The 20,019-nt window shown below is 37.5% G+C and overlaps 1 protein-coding gene across 1 annotated transcript; it reads right to left on the bottom strand.

Annotated features, from left to right (window-relative positions):
* Window positions 1–9,298: 9,298 nt before the first annotated feature.
* On the bottom strand, window positions 9,299–14,994 carry LOC138314523 (neuronal acetylcholine receptor subunit alpha-2-like). The gene is made up of 4 exons (XM_069254901.1): window positions 14,840–14,994; window positions 13,450–13,586; window positions 11,266–11,414; window positions 9,299–10,112 (listed from the first exon to the last, which is right to left on the bottom strand). The coding sequence occupies exons 1-4, from the start codon at window positions 14,883–14,885 to the stop codon at window positions 9,752–9,754; spliced, it is 693 nt and encodes a 230-aa protein (XP_069111002.1). The 5' UTR covers window positions 14,886–14,994; the 3' UTR covers window positions 9,299–9,751.
* Between the last annotated feature and the right edge of the window lie 5,025 nt (window positions 14,995–20,019).

Below are 20,019 nucleotides of genomic sequence, written 5' to 3'. Positions count from 1 at the left end.
TTAAAGTCATAGTGGACGAATTGTTAAACTGACGCAAACAGTTGTAAGATCACTTTCGAATACCAATGGATTTTAAAACGTTTATATCTAGACATTAGACGCCCGTCGGCGACCCAGCTTTACATGTATATGCCACTCGATTCGAAGAAAAATTGCGCCGATGGCGTGACCGTCGTACGTCGGATCAGCCGGTTTTGACTCGACGGCTCATGACCGGCGCAATATGACGAAATAAAGGTTAGATACGTTCTGACGAAATTGTATATTTTTTCCTTAAAGTGAACAGTCGGACAAGGATGGCTAAAGTCGGTAAAAATGGTGTGAATGTATCCAGTATAATTTTCTTATGAACTAGAAAAATAAAATATCTCGTGAAAATCTGTCTGCGTACAAAGAAATTAGTTTAAAGTATAGGAATCATAAAACGTCCTCCCGGCTGACTATGTCCGTGGTTACATGTTAACGCAGCCTCGCTTTCAATGCTTTCAACTTTTCTTTATTTCAATGGTCAGAACAGGGAAAAGTAAGCAGAAGTTGACCGTCGTATTAATATGTGAGAACTTTTGGAAGGCCTATCAACGCATTTAGACTAGTTTTCTTTGCCCGACTATTCACTTTAAGCGAATTGAACTATTTCTTTTCGTGACCGCTACAATGTGATTCGTTTGATTAACTAACGTCGTATGAACAGCCAGGGTCATGTAAGGACGGCCTCCCATGTGTGCGGTGTATAGCATGTGTGAAGTGCGATGAGTGTGTTTTGGGGTACGTTCGTGTTGTCGTCTTGTATAGTCGAACGGTTGCCTTTTTTATAGTGCTTTATCACTGAAACACTAAGCAACATATCCCACCTGGTCACATTATACTGACAACGGGCGAACCTGTTGTCCAACTCCCTTGATGCTGAGCGCCAAGCAGGAGCAGAAACTACCACTTTTATAGACTATGATGTGTCTCGGCCAGGGGATAGAACCTAAAGCCTTCCTCACAGAACGGGTGTTCAACCAAAGGCCAAAAGTGAGTTGGTGTCAAGGGAGACATAAGGAAGAAAGTAAGTTAGGAAGAAAGAAAAGATAAGATCCTATATTAAGTCGCCCTTTACGATAATGCAATAGGGGCAGCAATACAATTCTATCGCGCTACCAATATATATGAATGGATGCGTTTATTGACAATACTTTGATCATAAATATGACATAGATTTCTATAAAAGAACGTGAATGTCACAACATTTCGAGTATGAAGTTTAATGAGCTGTGTTGTGATGCATTTGAATAACTAAACATAATTATGTTTATGCTTGGTTTGTACAATCTGGCTAAGATATAGTTTTACGAGATTTTTTCTTTTGAGAAATTGCCCTGTGATATATTTTTGTGTCTTCGCGATCCAGGTAACATCTTTACATAGCTAATTAGTTGAGAGATCAACCGTCTAAATATCAACTCAGCTAAATCAAAGAGTACCCACTTCAGAACACCTTCTATTGATCGTACAAGCTTTGAGTTCGAATGTGGAAATGTTGAATTGGAAGTTATGAGCAAGTACGTCTATCTAGGTTTGTAGTTTACTGAATACCTGATGAGCTATAATGAAATGGCGAAATTGTTGCAAAGTTCGTGTCGAGAGCCTTAGGTCTCCTTATTGCTAAGTCCAAAGCTGTCGGTGGGCTACCATATTCTACATTTGGCAAGCTTTGTGAGTGCAAGGTCTGGCCAGTGATAAGCTATGGAGCAGCAATTTAGGGTATCACGTCGTTTTCCTGTGTCGAAGATGTACAACGACGAGAACATCAATGATCTCTGTAGTGCGCTTACGGTGCAGGTAAACCCTCATAAGTGAGGGCACGTTATGTGAACTGATCTATATACGGGCGAAATACAAATATGAATATTCGATATGCAAAATAAGTGCTACAAAATTAGAAAGAAATGTGAAGATCTGAATAGGTCAATCTGACAATATTATTGATATTATACAGATCAGAGGAGGCAGCATGAAATGACTTACAAAAGATAATAGCACCGTGTTTGTTATCTAAACCTCAAAGCAATTTATCGAGATGTTCACTTTTTTGAAGGAGTGAAATTATGTTTTGATCTGTTTTTTAATGTTTTAAATTTTTTATTCGAATCCCGAATCCGGTGCTAACTTCACGTTCCCTATCCATTTTGAAACAAACCCAAGCACAACATGGCAGACAGTTGTCATATGATTTGATAACTGATGTGTGGTTTGCTAAAGACAATGTCTCCCTATATATGTTTATTCAATATTTTAAAGGGAGAGGAGAAAAAAAAAGAGAGAGAGAAAACAACCCTCTTTTCCACTGTCGGACGTTCTTTGGTGGGCGACAATATCCCTCTGGGTTCTCATTTCGTAATTATAATATATGACATAAACCAATTTGCGTTTCACTTTGTTTGCAGGGTATTATTTTAGTTACTTAAGTGTTTACATTGACCTATTTCACTTTGCATATGCCCAAATAGAACAAAATATTCTTAATTGCAGCTGATATGTTTTCAGATCCAGAGGTTGTTCAGCTTCTTGTAGATTCACTATACACGAAAGCGATTAAAGCGACGCAGAATTCTGAACCACATGAGGCAACACTTTCAGATGCGAAGCCATGAAACAGTAGAACAGGACGTACAAAATGAGACCATCTGAGCGCTTAATATAGAATACTAGTTCATATATTTTTCTTCTTCTATTATATCTGGCCTAATTGAACTTAAAATGTTATATGTAGTCGTTTGATGGTGAACAAAGAGTTGATTTAAGTAATGAATTTAAGTATCAACAAATATGTTTAATATAAATTGTGCTATTGAACATAGTTTTATACACAGATGCATGGAAATTATAGCTAGTATTTTGCTTGTTTGTAACATGACTCAATACATGTTTGTTTGTTTGACTCATTAACGTCGAGCAAGGGTCGTGTAAGGACGGCCTCCCATGCATGCGATGTGTAGCGTGTGTTTTTGGAGAATGCGGTATGCTCGTGTGGTGTCTTTCTTGTATAGTGGAACTGTTGTCCTTTTTATAGTGCTATATCACTGAAGAATGCTGCCGAAGACACCAAGCAACACACCCCACCCGGTCACATCATACTAACAACGGGCGAACCAGTCGTCACACACCCTTTTAACTGAGCGCTAAGCAGGAGCAGAAACTACTACTTTTAAAGACTTTGGTGTGTCACGGCCAGGGAACAGACCCGACAGCCTACCTCACCGGGCCGAGCGCTCAACAAAATGCCAAAAAGAGGCGGTGCCAAGGGAAACGTTAGGAAGAATAGTCAGGTAGGAGATAAAGAAAAATATTAATGTCCTATATTTAGTCGCAATTTACGATCATGCAATAGGGTTAGCAGGTACAATTCTAACGCCCTACTTGCAGGGAAGATAACTAATACATGCGTTATTTTTAAGCACAATGACTTAACTGTTCCTCATTTTATATTTACGTATTTATTAGCTATCATTTTTATCAACCATTAATACTTAATTTGTGTTGTAAGTTTTCAGAGTTTTGATTCCGCTGAAAGATTATCATGATTATTCTCTTTTTCAGATTATTGCTCCTGGTCAAATCAAATTTCGAAAAAATGCTAATTGCAACATTTCAAGATCTTGACAGCAAAAGGGCTGTCAAGAATAAGTGGATCAAAATAAGGCAGGTAATGAAAGAGAACGGCTTTCTGTTCACCAGTGAGCAATGTCGACTCTGAAAGAACGGTACCAGCGACAAAAGAAATAGAATAATAAATCAGGTGAATCTCCTGCTGACGAAGACGACATATATGACATGTTCGACGGGCAAGTAGATATGAATCCTTTTCACATTGTTGAGAACTTGTTAAAAGGTAAATAATATTCATGTATGATATATCACAGGGATCGTAGCATTAGTTACAGATTATATAATTATGGACTCATCAGAGTGCCCATAGACAAGTTTTAGACCTTTTAGGGGTCTAGATAAAAAAATCGGTAAAAATCGCATTGTACTATACAGGAAAAGGGTTGAAAGCTCCCTGAGACAGATTTTCTAACCCACCTAGCTTTAACGGCTGAAAATCACATTTCTAACAAGTCTTCACAAAACGGTTACAACCTTGGGAAAGAACGATAATGGTTCTTTCATATTCATTCTACACAACTATACAAAGTGTCATCACAAAGACAATAGCGTCCCTGTTTCAAAATAAATGGCACACAAATGTCCTCAATCGGGCCGTGGAAATTCATGGTGGCACTTTCTCATGAATTATGCATGTGCTTTTACCGAGTGTCTCTAGTATGTGTGTGTAACGCCAACGGTAAAGGAGTTCTCACTCGTGTTAACAATTCACATAATCGATTATTTTTCAGACCAAAATTGACTGATATCATCCTTATGGTGTGGGGAATCAAAATTGTACATATGGTCGGTGTCAATTTGGCCAAACGTCTCGGAAAGTGAGGTTTTTCTTTCCTTGTGTTTTGTTTTGTAATTGTGAAAACTATTCGAAATGTATTTTCCTCCTTTGCAACTAGTCCATGTAGCTCCATCATGCTCCAATTAGAAAAAAATTAGACATTATACGCTTCATATCATCAACAAGGATATGTATATCACTCTAAAACGTTAACTTATTTTCTGAATTTTTTTTTATATTTTTCATTACGGCTGTGGCTCGGCAGTTACATACCACTTTTATTTATTCATTTAGTCAATATTGTTATTAATAAAATAATAATGAATAATTCACAAAAAATGTAATATAAACTGTTATTTACCTATTTGTGGGTAGATTCAAGTAAACAGAAGAGTACATAGTATTTTTGCCATATCAAGAAACAATGACTGTCCTTGGCCCTTCAAGAACATTAAGGATGTATTCTTCTGAGGTTTCAGTCTCGTTGTAGACTGGTTTCGACAAAGATCAAAGAAGTTATGGGATTTTCAAATATATTTTATTAATATCTTTAGGAAGTTGCCAGATGCAAATTTTGTCAAAAAATGACATTTCTATTTTCAGTAGATTTTTTTATACAGGGACTTTAATAAATGACCCATTTGGCGGCCATTTTGAAATTGTGTCTTTTTCCTCTTTGAGTAGAGCCATAGTTTTACCATTTTTTACTGAAATTGTTTTTAATTTAATCATCACTGCACCAGCATTTTTAGCTGTATCGAGCTAATTTTTGCTGTTAGTCTTTACTAGGTTCGTGGTTATTAAAATATTGAGCATTATTGCGTGAAGTGATACGCTTTTGTCACTTTATGTTTAGCTCACCTGGCCCGAAGGGCTGGTGAGCTTATGTCATGGCACGGCGTCCGTCGTCCGTCCGTCAACATTTCCTTTAAATCGCTACTAGTCCTAGAGTTCTGCATGGATTCTAACCAAATTTGGCCAGAAACATACTTGGGGGAACGGGAACAGAGAATGTATAAATTTTGGCTCTGACCCCCTGGGGGCAGGAGGGGCGGGGCCCAATAGGGAAAATAGAGGTAAATCCTATAAATCGCTACTTGTCCTAGAGTTCTGCATGGATTGAAACCAAATTTGGCCAGAAACATCCTTGGGGGAAGGGGAACAGAGTTTGTATAAATTTTGGCTCTGACCCCCCGGGGGCAGGAGGAACGGGGCCCAATAGGGAAAATAGAGGTAAATCCTATAAATGGCTTCTAGTCCTGGAGTTCTGCATGGATTGTAACCAAATTTAGCCAGAAACCTCCTTTGGAGAAGGGGAACAGATTTTGTATAAATTTTAGCTCTCATTCCTCGGGGGCAGGAGGGGCGGGGCCCTATAGGAAAAATAGAGGTAAATCCTATAAATCGCTACTTGTCCTAGAGTTCTGCATGGATTAAGACCAATTTTGGCCAGAAACATCCTTGGGGGAAGGGGAATAGAGTTTGTATATATTTTGGCTCTGACCCCCCCGGGGGCAGGAGGGGCAGGGCGTAATAAGGGAAATAGAGGTAAATCCTATAAATGGCTTCTAGTCCTAGAGTTCTGCATGGATTGAAACCAAATTTAGCCAGAAACCTCCTTTGGAGAAGGGGAATAGAGTTTGTATAAATTTTAGTTCTGACCCCTCGGGGGCAGGAGGGGCGTGGCAAAATAGGGGAAATATAGGTTAATCCTTTAAACCACTACCAGTCATATATTTCTGCATGGAATGTAACCAAATTTAACCAGTAACATCCTTGGGGAAAGGAAACAGAGCTTTTATAAATTTTGGCTCTGACCCCCTGGGGGCAGGAGGGGCGGGGCCCAATAGGGAAAATAGAGGTTAATCCTATAAATCGCTACTTGTCCTAGAGTTCTGCATGGATTGAAACCAAATTTGGCCAGAAACATCCTTGGGGGAAGGGGAACAGAGTTTGTATAAATTTTGGCTCTGACCTCTCGGGGGCAGGAGGGGCGGGGCCCAATAGGGGAAATAGAGGTTACTCCTTTAAATCACTACCAGTCATAGATTTCTGCATTGTATGTAACCAAATTTAACCAGTTACATCCTTGGGGAAAGGAAACAGAGCATGTATAAATTTTAGCTCTGACCCCACCCGGGGGCAGGAGGGGCATGTCCCAATAGGGGAAATAGAGGTAAATCTTTTAAATCGCTACAATATTCATAGGGTTCTGCATTAATTGAAACCAAATTTGGCCAAAAACATTCTTAGGCGAAGGGACACAGAGTTTGTATAAATTTTGGCTCTGACCCCCGGGGGGCAGGAGGGGTGGTGCCCAATAGGGGAAGTAGAGGTAAATTTTCAATTTTCCTTCAGGAAAGAACAATGAACCTGTATTCAGAACATTTCTTGACATTAAAAACCAGGTGAGCGATACAGGCCCTCTGGGCCTTTTGTTACATTTAATGGTAATTTGAGCACTTTTATTTTTTTACTCTAAAATTCTGAAAAATAACACATATTCAAATGGGGCAAAAAAGTAAGCACACTGACCCCCCATTTTTCTGCCTAATTTAGAAAAAACAACCCCTTCCCTATTGAAATGCAAAATATTAACAAAAGTTTGATATCACAACTGTTTCTATAAAGCGTTAAATTTGGCAAAAATGGCTGAAAATGGTGTATTTTGTAGCTCAAAATTAAGGGGTAGGGGTAGCATATGTTGTGAAAAAATATGAGTCTTATTAATCCAAACTTGTATATTTTTAAAGAAGTCTACAAGAAAATAAATTCTTCAAACTGCCATACATATCAAACATCTCATTAGGAAATTATGGCTTTAAACTCTTGTGTATATGGTCAAAACGGCAAAAATCCCAAAAAATCTAAGATTTTGTCAATTTGGTATCTTTGAGTGACAATAGCTCAAAAACAAGCACACCAACATATGTTTTTTCTTCCATTTCCTTTTCTGGTGTGAACTCCTATTTCCAAACATCTATATGAGAAAAAAAGCTTAATACAAGAAAATTTTGACTTCTCAGAGGTGTACATCCTTAAAGAACTTATTTTGTCTACACGCATGTTTATGTTTCGTTTTAATATTCATATAATACATTATTGTGGGTGTTTCTCAAGGATCAATTCTTGCTCCATCGGTATTCTTCATTTTCATTTAGAATATTTTAGCAGTGTCAAATGCTGATAACCTTATGAAAAGATATGGATGATCTAATATGTAAACATGACATGTGTATTTTAACAACCTGATTCATTCTTTACTCTAATAATATTGGACAGAAACAAGAAATCACCTGCTTCAATTACCTTAGTCTCATCGTTTCAACTCATGATCATTTTTAAAATATTATTGGTAAAACCCTAGAAAGTTAATGTTTACTCTGATTAACATTTATCCTTGATAGAATATATCTAATACAAAAATGAAAAATACTGATCCTTTTAAATCATAAGACCTTTTCTATAATATGTATTATAAAATGAATTTTGAAGCTATTTTGTAAAGTTGTATTGTTTAGTTGATTGTAGAGTTTGTTGTTCATGACTCATAGTTCGTCAGGTACATGTCGTTGTTGAGATGGAATGATGACTGGACTCCAATTTCTGTCGACATTTTATTTCCGTTGTACTTCATATACATTTCACTATTACATTAAAAATATAGATACAGTCATGGTTATGTGGTCCAAAATAGGACCACACACAAGTTGTGTGCTCCAGTCTAGCTGTCTCCCTGTATCTCTACAATCACTGGTCAGCTCTATTTATAATGGTTAATGTGTTTGCATACAATTACATAACAACGAGAGCATGGGAATCAGTATTTGGACACGATACCATCTGATACATGGATAGCTACTGTATATCATAAGTAACACGATGAATCAATTAATACTGACCAGTTTCACAATTAGCATTACATATAAGATGTTCAGGCACCACATACCATTACACAACAACGAGAAACTTATACCTATAACCCAGACTTTTATGTACAGACCTGGCCAGCTATCGCATGACACTAGCAACTGACAGTATATATACGTTTAGACCTGGGACACACATGAATAGCTGTAAGTCTATATCAATATCTTGTGAAATAAAACTTATTATATTATATATGGAAATATTATCAAGGATAGCATAATATTTGGACAACGCAATTTTTAGAAAGCATACAGCTTGAAGCATCTAGGATCATGGCAGGTGCTACCGAATCAGTCATGTTCGCTTATATTTTGAATCTGGATAAGATAATTTGTTTATAGAAGTAAAACCAAACCTTAAAATTCCTTCATATTGTTCATGGTTAGTGTTCCTCTTATCTTAATAACCTGTTCCCAGCTCGCCATCTTAATATTCAATCATACAACAGATGCAATCGGATTTAATTATGTCTTGATCCCCACCTCGTTCTAATAAGTTTGTTTGATTCAATTAACGTCCTATTAACAGCCAGGGTCTATTGTGTGTTTTAGGAGACTGCGGTATATGTTGTGTCTTCTTGTATAGTGGAATTATTGCCCTTTTATAGTTTTATAGTGCTTTATCAGTGAAATATGCCGCCGAAGACACAAAGCAACACACCCCACCCGGTCACATTATATACTGATAACGGGCAAACCAGTAGTCCCACTCCGCTGTGATAAAAGTATGAACTCCCGTTTCCAAAAAAAAAAAAAAAAAAAAAAAAAAAAATTGATGAAAAATTATAATGCAAAAAAATATCAGCATCTCATAGTTATACATCCGCAACACAAGAAAAATGCCAAAGCAAATGGAATAGATTTGCGAAGAATAATATTAAAAGCAAATACACGGGAACTCACCTTTTGTCACCAGAAAAAAATAACCAAACATGAAAAGTTGACTGCAATAGGATATTTATTATCAAAAGAACAAAAAGATGTGACATCTAGTGCAAAATGTAGTTGATTGATATTAAGTGCAAATACATGTTAAAATTTAAGAAAAACAAAATGAAATAATAATGATTAAACAGTTTGAAGATTGGAAATCTTTCAATAATGAAAGTGGATAAATTTCAAGTAATTTTTCAAGTAAAAGAAAATGTATGTATATTACATGAATGATTACAAGAAAGAAAATGGGGATAGAAAAAAAAGAAAGAAATTATCTCGGTCCGTGTCATTTGTGTCTGGATTTCAACGCCTGCTGCATAGTTCTTGCCTTCTCTTCATTACCAAAATCAGAATGAATGCATTTCTATCAAAATTGCAAACATGTTAACGTTGTTTATGTCAACATACTGTAACCATAAAGACGTTGAGATGTGTGGTATCTTCCATCTTACTCCGTTTACCCACAATGGTGCCGGTGATGTTTTGGTCTCAGCTCCACAGTGTACACCAGATTTGGGTAGCTTTCGGAACAGCAAGAATACTTTGCCACATTACGGACGACCGTTGAGTTAGTGATAGCCCAGTCTGGGTCTTCAACGAAATCATTTAGCTGCACCACCTCGTTCTGGTTTTTGAGGTTCAACTTACTGCCGGAGTACACCCAGGAGCCTAACTTCACCTGGCATGTGTAGATCTCCTCGCCACTTTTGGATACCTCGCAGGCCAAGTCGCTGATAGAAACAGGAACATAAGTTACCTTTCCTGTGTACGAAACGGACACACGCAGGTCCTCATAATGTGGTTGGTAATGTTCATTGCTGAAACAAAACAAAAGGAGACTTTGACATACATTATATATGTATATACATAAAGTATTCAAACGAGAGAGAGATATATATAAAGGAAATCTATGACTCCAAATGAATGGAGGTATATATTTATTTATGTTTACATTGTTTAAATTCCTGTTAATAGTCTGAGCTATTTTTAAAAAATTACCCTAGCTGTTGACAGGACGTTATACCAAATGAGCCAAACTTACATTGACCAAAATCTAAGCTTACTAGAAATATATGCATTCCATGATACCTCCGTTGAAAATTTCACGTAAATTTTATATATGGATAATTGACATGCAATCGCAGTTTTCTTCGAACTTATTTAAAAATGGCGAGATATCATTGTTGTAAAATTGCAATAAAACGTCGAATTATGATAGAAAAATACTCCTTCATATGTATGTGGATATGAAGGATAGGGATATTCTACCCTTAGGATCACGGCAAGCCTCGGGTTTTACAACATTCTATGATCGCTCGGGTAGAATATCGCTATCCTTCATATCCACATATGAAAGAGTCTTCTTATACAGCATTTCATTTTCCAAGACCCTAACGTATGGCGTTAAGCCTTATCAACCAAGAGAACCAATGTTATGACATAAAACACATAGGTCCATAAGCACAAAAACTGAACGCTCGTGAAACGCATTCATAACCATTTTTTAAATTTCTTTTAAAAATTAAAATGATTACTATGTAGAAATTATATCACAATGGTTTATTTGTTTAAAAAAGTCACAAATATATCAGAAAGTGTCATAATACCCATCTCAGGGCTGTATCATAGCAAAACTGAAGGTAATTCAGAAGAATTATAACTGCGTCGGTATAACATGAAAGCCACTGTCACTTGCGAGCAGACTTTCAGAGCTTGGTCACTAAAAATCCCCATCGTCCGAGACCCATGAGCCACCGTTCTGTATTTTGTTACATGTACACAACGATAGAGCAGTGACTCGTGGTTTCCAACGATGAAAATTCCCCAGTTATCAATGTAATGTATTACTGACGGGTGTATTACTATATAGGCGTGTTCAGGCTTAGGTTGTAGTTTTGCCATGGTACTAGTGTTTTATTCAAGTAGCTTTAACATATAAAAATAATCTTATCATGGAGAATAAAAACTTACTAGCTGTACTCGACGATATCTGGAGTCCAGATCTGTTTGTGGAGGATTTCTGTTGAGGTGACATTATGGTAGTGGTCCGGATCCCATGTCAAACTGGCATCATGCCACTCCATGAAATTCCACGTCTCAAGCGTCAGAACTTTATGGTCCTGCCAGAAGTGAAATTAACGTTATGACAGAGATGGATAATATGGTAATGTTAGATTTTTACAATAGGTTGCTTAGCTTAACTGTTCATACGTCTATCAGAGACTATGAGTATCGTGTATCCTTGTGATGATTATCATATCGTACTGAACGAAAAGGCACCAAAGACAGCGATCAGTACACCCGACCAGGTCGCATTTGATTAATAATTGAGAAAACAGCTTCAATCATGAAAAGTTTGTTACCAACATTGGCATGTTTCGAGTAAATAGACATATTCTTATCCCTTACTCATGGGGCAAATACACTTAACAATGTCTTTCTCAACTCAGTCATCTCGACCTTACTTAATCTTTAATCACTAGCCTAGTATATTCCAACAGCCGATGCGATTTTATTTAATTGAATTATATGTTACATAATCTAGACTTGGAAATATTTGTGCAGAAATTATTCGTTTGTTTTCGAATGTAAGTCTTATCTGGACAAACACAATACGATTTTCTGTATATCATTTAATTTTAAATATTCATTCACAGTAAACCGGTTGATAACTATATCATAAAGACATTCATACACACGACTACGTAAGGATTTTATAGAGGTGTTCATTCCATTCTGTTGACATATGGAATATAGGCAGTGACACTGACAATCATGATATATTCATCGATGTTTGCATCATTGTTATGGTACAGAACAAAGTAAAGTTAGACAGTTATTCGTTATTCTCAGTAACGCATAACGAATCACTACTACAGGTAAGTACATGTACCTAATTTTACCTTGCTATGATAGTCAGATATGTAAAATTGTGTGATACGTAAAGGATTATAATCAGTCGCATTGGCAAGTATGATATATTCAGAGATGTTTGCACCATTGATATGATACAGAACAAAGTAAAATTTATTACAGGTATTCGTTATTTTGAATAACGTATAACTACTAAATATCTAATTTTAACTTGCTATGATACAAATATACGCAAGGATTATAATCAGTCACATTGACAAGTATGATATATTCACAGATGTTTGCTCCATTGCAGTGGCGTAGGAAGATGAAACGTAAAGGGGGGGGGGGGGGGGGGGCAAAGGTCTTCAATATTTTTTAACACCCCCCCCCCCCCAACCGCACCTACAGGAGGAGATTAATTCAACACTCAACCATATATACTTTATATACCTTTTTCATATATCATTAAATATAATCCTTGTACACATTTATAGACAGTGGGGTCGCTAAAAGGAAATTAACGAATACGCAAATTAGCCAAATTAGCGTGCGCGCGCCGAAGGCGCGAGATTTTGGGGTCTGGGGGTCGACCCCGTGAAAAATATTACAATTTAGATTGGCTGATAGAGTTTTACAATGTATTTTGATGATTTTGCGAGCGCCCGAAGCGCGAGATTTTGGTGTTTGGGGGTGCGGGGGTCTCCCCCGGGAAAAAAAACCCGATTTAGAATGGCTGAGATGAGTTTTACAATGTATTTTAATAATTTTAAAGCGTTCTCACAATGGTATTTTTTCGATTTAAAGTAACCTGCATTTAGAAATGATAATTATGGTAATTATGGTAATTGTGTCGTCATAACATTATGCAACCCTGCTCGATCTGAACATACCTGCTTCACACCATCGGCACAATGTTTTGTAACTCAAAATAATAATGAATTAATTGTCTTGCTAAGACAAATAAACGAAGTAATCATTTTTTGAAATAGAAATGTAGTACTTAGAATCCCTTAATGGACATTTTTAGTGTAATTCATGTGTATTGAATTTCTACTATTAAAGGTAGGAAATGCGCCGCGCAGCGGAAATTTTTTTAGAATGAAGTATGAAAAATGTGCAGGAGTACCCTTTTTTGTTTCAAATATGCATTTTTAGATCATTTCAGTCGGCGGAAATGTCTTTTTGCCCCCCGTCCTGGGGAACGAGGGGCAGTTGACCCCCCCCCCCTTCCCCCCGCTTCCTACGCCCCTGCATTGTTATGATACAGATATGTATAGTTGTGTGATACATTGTACTTACAAATTTGACGATCTTTATGGCATTCATTCCGTGTTTGACCGTCACTACCGGCTCATCTTCAGTAGTAGGGATAACGTTTATGTTGTATCCACCCAACAACTTGTCAATCAGTTTGTCCTCCAAGAGACAGTCGCAACCTGTAATATAAGATGCGATCGAATGTTAATCTGCCATTGTTACATGTGAAACAAACAATGTTATTATATTTGTCTTGGTATTTCAAATTTCTCCCCCCCTCATCCCGAATGTCATGTTGAATATTATAAGGCTTGGTGAGTGCTAGTTGTTCAAATACTATACAAAGTATCAGATACACGACTTAGTGTTTCCAGAATGCATTTGTGTAGATTTTCCGAACATTGCAACATATATAGACACGTGTATTGGAACTGTCAGTGATTTTGTTAGCTGCTAAAGATTTAACTCTTCATCATTTAAAACTACAGTTATGCAATAGCATTGAAATCATGGCATTAAAATATATATTGTCCTTGTATAATCCGAGGCAACCCTAGGAATCTTTGAAGCATAAAACATGTAACAAGAAATGCCAGGCACCTATCTGATTAAATACAGATCCTTATAGCCTCTCCTTTCAATAGAGGATCTGACAACATCCCATAAGGGGTCATGTTCGGATGACTTTTTACCACGTGTATTTCAGATCAAATACATTTTCTGCACATTGCTACGTCAATTGATAACGCCATTTAGTCCCAGTATACATATGCGTTAAGCTTTGTTGTGCACTTTGGGCGAGATGACTTCGTACACGAAAATAATTCGGACAGCTTTTTCAAACTATTTCGTCCCAATCCTAAAATAATCTTCTGTATCAGTCTCCAGATCTAGAGATACATGCATGTATATGTATATCTACTGCAAAACAACCTAGCCGGTGGAGATATCTCTAGATAATTAAAGAATATTTTACATGGACCGCACTCCTATGTAGAGTCAGTTACATAATATGATCGACAAAGTGCATACATACAGGTTCATACAAAAAGACAATTATTTTATACCAGATGAAACAGTGTTCAAGACGGATAATTATAGTAATGTACACTAAACCCACTTGTTTCCTGTATGGTTTCAAATAAAAATACGCATCGTGTAAAAATTAATTTGGAAATGCGAAATATATTTGCAGCGAAAGTAGTTGGCTAATACGAAACACATACACATCGCATAAAAAGACTGCTTTGTAATATAAAGTTAAGAAAGTTTAAGAAACTTCAATTGGTAAATTCAAGAACCTGTTGAAAATGATAATTAAGATTTTGATGAGAATTTCGATAAATTGAACTAATACATAATGTAAGTCAACACGTATAAATTATATGTCTTACATATAACTCTAAATGATATCCAGAAAAGTGTGACTTACTGGCGAGCGCAGCCATGATGGCCATCAGTCCTAGAGTGGTCAGCATGATGGTGTATCAGGGAAGTGTTGAGATCTGCCAAGGATCATATCTTTATATATATATGATGCTACATGACCTTTAAACACATCGCTGACAAGTTTCCCAGGCTCCGAGTTCTCTTTGGTAATCCCAGCTGTCATCATTACGGAATACGAGACTAGATCACCGTGAACCGAGCTGACATTATAAATAATAACCGTTGATTCAATTTTAAGTAATAAAATTACAGTGTGGTTACAAATGTACTACGGGAAAGTGGTTTTGATAAAGGACAGTTTGCTTTCGTCTAAATTTCTCACTAACATTTATTTCGAACATAAATTAAATAAAAGGTTACTATATTTTCGAAACGGTTTTTTAAGGGGATGTGAAACAATATAGATATTTTTTGGAGTTGTGCAAAATTACTAGCCTACCGTTATTACCACACTCATTATCACCTTCTGAACAATTTAGTTAAACTAAACTAAATGTTAACGAGGGCTGTCTTATAATCCCCCCCCCCCCCCCCCCGTGTGCATGGAGTGTCTCATATCAATTCATACAATACAAAAGCCACCAATAGTTTGTCTTTGAGTTCTGTATCATTCTTTTAGTTTTCAAAAAGATGCTTTTGTAAAGTTGAATCCGGTCAAACAAGCGTTTCTTTTACTTGCTATAAACACTTATAAATATAATGACATGGTTATTTGATGACAGACACTTGTACCGAACCCTGTGGACTTGTTTAACTGAAATGTATAATCTTTTGCATATTTTGCCAAAAGTTACAATCAACACCCGCCCTGCAGGTAGGGCGTTAGAATTGTACCTGCTGCCCCTATTGCATGATCGTAAAAGGCGACTTAATTTAGGATATTATCTTTTCTATTCTTCCTAACTGACTTTATCTTTCCTAATGCATCCATTGGCACCGCCTCACTTTTGGCCTTAAGTTGAGCGTTCGCCCCTATGAGGAAGGCTCTGGGTCCTGGCCGAGACACACCTAAGTCTATAAAAGTGGTAGTTTCTGCTCCTGCTTAGCGCTCAGCATAAAATGAGTGGGGCGACTGGTTCGCCCGTTGTCAGTATAATGTGACCGGGTGGGGTGTGTTGCTTAGTGTCTTCGGCGGCATGCTTCAGTGACATAGCACTATAAAAAGGGCAACAATTCCACTATAAAAGAAGACACAACACGTATATACTGCAGCCTCCGAAAACACGCACCTCATATTTCACACAAGCTACACACAGCGTTGTTTTTGTTTGTTTGATTAATTAACGTCCTATTAACAGCTATGGTCATTTAAGGACGGACTCCCATGTATGCAGTGTGTTGCGTGTATGTTGTGCGAGGTGCGTGTTTTGGAAGACCGCGTTCATTTTGTGTCTTCTTGTATAGTGGAACTGTTGCCCTTTTTCAATTCAATTCAATTCAATTTCAATTCTATTAAATTAAAATTGAATTGAATTGCCTTTTTATAGTGCTTAATCACTGATGCATGCCACCGAAGACACCAAGCAACACGCCCTACCGGTAACATTATACTGAAAACGGGCGAACCAGTCGTCCCACTCCCTGTATGCTGAGCGCTAAGAAGGAGCAGAAACTAGGGGGGGGGGCGCAAAAGTGAGGCGGTGCCAAGGGAGGCATTAGGAAAGATAAAGTCAGTTAGAAAGAAGAGAAAAGATAATATCCTAAATTTAGCCGCCTTATACGATCATACAATAGGGGAATAGGGGCAGCAGGTACAATTCTAACGCCCTACCTGCAGGGCACACACACCACATACATGATGGCCTCCCATGTACACACCGCATGCATGGGAGGTCGTTCTTACTTGACCCTGACCGTTAATAGGACGTTGATATAACAAATCAAACCAAACTAAACAATCAACACAACAATCTACGAGTCAATAGTAATATTTCGCCCGATGTTTATACACTTTTTATTAACTAACTTATGCTTAAGTACACATAAGAATTGATATATTAGCATACAAAATATATCTAGTTTAAACAGGGTCTTAAACCTTAACCACAAAGGAAGGAAAATGTAATTCATAACATTTAAGTATCGTAAAACATTTAAATTGGTAGTAATAGTGTAATCAAAATGTAAGGTTTTTGACACGATTTGCTCTTTTAACTTGTTGGCTAACATAGGTTTTCCGACACTCCGCTAGGCCGTTTATCTTCATTTAAAAATATCTTTTTAACAAGAGATCCCAGAGGGATCTTGGCGCCCACCAAAGAATGATCTATATCTGACAAAGGAAAGATGGATCTTTTCTCTACTTTTTAAACTTTTTCAAACATACTACATATACAAGAGATCCCAGAGGGATCTTGGCGCCCACCAAAGAATGATCTATGTCTGACAAACAAAAGAGGGATCTTTTCTCTGCTTTTCAAACTTTTCGTACAGCTGTACATATTACTACATATGAAATTTGAGAAAGATCCTTCTAGTACTTTCTGAGAAACAAACTTTATTATCAAATTCCAAGATGGCTACCTGTCGGCCATCTTTTTGACTGATCAGCTGAAAATGCAATAGGCACAAATAAGGTCCTAGGGGAACTTACATATAAAATTTGAGACAGATCACTTCAGTACTTTCTGAGCAAAGGTGGTAACAAGTTTCAACTATCAAAATCCAAGATGGCGGCCTATCGGCCATCTTGTTCATCAATCGGTCCCAAAATACAATATGCACAACTAGACCCCTAGGGGAACCTGCAAATGCAATTTGAGACAGATCCCTTCAGTACTTTATGAGAAATAGCGGTAACAAACTTCATTGTCAAAATCCAAGATGGCTTCCTGTTGGCCATCTTGTTAACCGACCGGTCCCAAAATGCAACATGCATAACCAGGGACCTAGGGGACCATGCACTTGAAATTTGAGACAGATCCCTTCAGTACTTTCTGAGAAATAGTGGTAACAAACTTCAATTGTCAAAATCCAAGATGGCGTCCTGTCGGCCATCTTGTTGACTGATTGGTCCCAAAATGCAATATGCACAACAAGACTCCTAGGGGAACCTACATGTAAAATTTGAGAGAGATCCCTTCAGTACTTTCTGAGAAATAGCGGTAACAAACTTCATTGTCAAAATCCAAGATGGCTTCCTGTCGGCCATCTTGTTAACCGATCGGTACCAAAATGCAATATGCATAAACAGGGACCTAAGGGACCATGCACATGAAATTTGAGACAGATCCCTTCAGTACTTTTTGAGAAATAGTGGTAACAAACTTCAATTGTCAAAATCCAAGATGGCGTCCTGTCGGCCATCTTGTTGACCGATTGGTCCCAAAATGCAATATGCACAACTAGACCCCTAGGGGAACCTACATGTAAAATTTGAGAGAGATCCCTTCTGTACTTTCTGAGAAATAGCGGTAACAAACTTTAACTATCAAAATCCAAGATGGCTGCCTGGCGGCCATTTTGTTGATCGATTGGTCCCAAAATGCAATATGCAAAACTAGACCCCTAGGGGAACCTACATGTAAAATTTGAGAAATATGCAAAACAAGGGCCCTAGAAATAGCGGTAACAAGAATTGTTAACGGACGGAAGGACGGACGGACGGACGGACGACGGACACGGACAAAAGGCGATTTGAACAGCCCACCATCTGATGATGGTGGGCTAAAAATTTGAGACAGATCGCTTCAGAACCTTTTGAGAAATAGCGGTAACAAACTTCAACTATCAAATTCCAAGATGACTCCTTGGTGGCCATCTTGTTGATCAATCGGTCCCAAATCACAATATGCACAACTAGGCCTAGGCACAACCATAGGGTAACCTTCATGTGAAGTTTTGAGACAGATCCCTTCAGTACTATCTGAGAAATAGCCATAACAAACTTTAACTATCAAAATCCAAGATGGCGGCCTGGCGGCCATCTTGTTCACCGATGTGTCCAAAAATGCAATATGCAAAACAAGGGCCCTAGGGGAACCTACATTAAGAATGAGAAAGATCCCTTCAGCCTTTTTGAGGGGATATCAAACCTGTTTTTTCGGTCAGCCTCAAAATCTGTATGGCTCAAATAGGGACCAAGGTTACCCTCCATGTGAAGTTTGAACAAAATCCCTTCAGTAGTTCTCAAGAAATATCGATAACAAACTTCAACTGCCGAAATCAAAGATGGCTGCCTGGCGGCCATCTTGTTTTTCCGATCAGCTTCAAAATCTGTATGGCACAACAAGGGACCAAGGGTAACCTTCATGTGAAGCTTGATCAAAATCCCTTCAGTATTTCTCAAGAAATATGGATAACAAACTTCAACTGCCAAAATCAAAGATGGCTGCCTGGCGGCCATCTTGTTTTTCCGATCAGCCTCAAAATCTGTATGGCACAAATATGGACCAAGGGGACCCTTCATGTGAAGTTTGAACAAAATCCCTGCAGCAGTTTTTAAGAAATAGTGATAACAAGCATTGTTTACGGACGGACCACGGACCACGGACGCAGGGCGATTTGAATAGCCCACCATCTGATGATGGTGGGCTAAATATGTGTTATTATGTTCTTATTTGGTAATTTTGTGTATCATTGAGACTAGTTTTTGATCTTTGAAAAGGGACACAGCACCAATTGATGAAATATTCGAAAACAAATAGCTGAAATAGATGACTGGCATTAAAAGTAATGTAACCCTTTTTGTGTATTTAGACGTAATCGTTTTGCTGTATTTTCTCATGGATTCAATTCGTTTGACCTTTGATATGACAGATTATTATAATCGTGTGTGTCAGTACGATCTCTTCAACAGCATCTGTAAATCACAGTACAATGTACATCTATAAAATATTATTAAAATCTCTGTATCGAAAAATAGAAAAATAAATAATTAAAATAACAAATGACAGCAATATTAATTTTCGTATTTCGGATTTTAAGCTATGATAAATATCAATGTGTCTCATTAAGCCCAGAAAAAAATATGTACAAGTACATGTACATATCAAATTTCCTTCCAACGCAATATCGCAAGTTTGTGACAAATGGGTGAGCTGGGACATTTTTAAGATATACTGAATGAAAATGATTTATTTTCTCTACTACATTATGTACCTAATATGTTTACTTAAAGAACAGCAAAGTTCGCCTCTTGACTCGCACCAAAACATTAATCTG

The sequence above is a fragment of the Argopecten irradians genome, chromosome 2 (assembly GCF_041381155.1).
Source record: "Argopecten irradians isolate NY chromosome 2, Ai_NY, whole genome shotgun sequence".
Lineage (NCBI taxonomy): Eukaryota > Metazoa > Mollusca > Bivalvia > Pectinida > Pectinidae > Argopecten > Argopecten irradians.
This window is presented reverse-complemented; position numbering and strand designations above follow the sequence as displayed.

Excerpts from the sequence above, each read along its gene's own strand:
- LOC138314523 (XM_069254901.1), bottom strand. The coding sequence starts at position 14,885 with ATGCTGACCACTCTAGGACTGATGGCCATCATGGCTGCGCTCGCCA. Across the intron at positions 13,587-14,839 it reads CATCATGGCTGCGCTCGCCA|GTTGCGACTGTCTCTTGGAG; the intron begins GTAAGTCACACT and ends CTTATATTACAG. Across the intron at positions 10,113-11,265 it reads GATATCGTCGAGTACAGCTA|CAATGAACATTACCAACCAC; the intron begins GTAAGTTTTTAT and ends GTTTTGTTTCAG.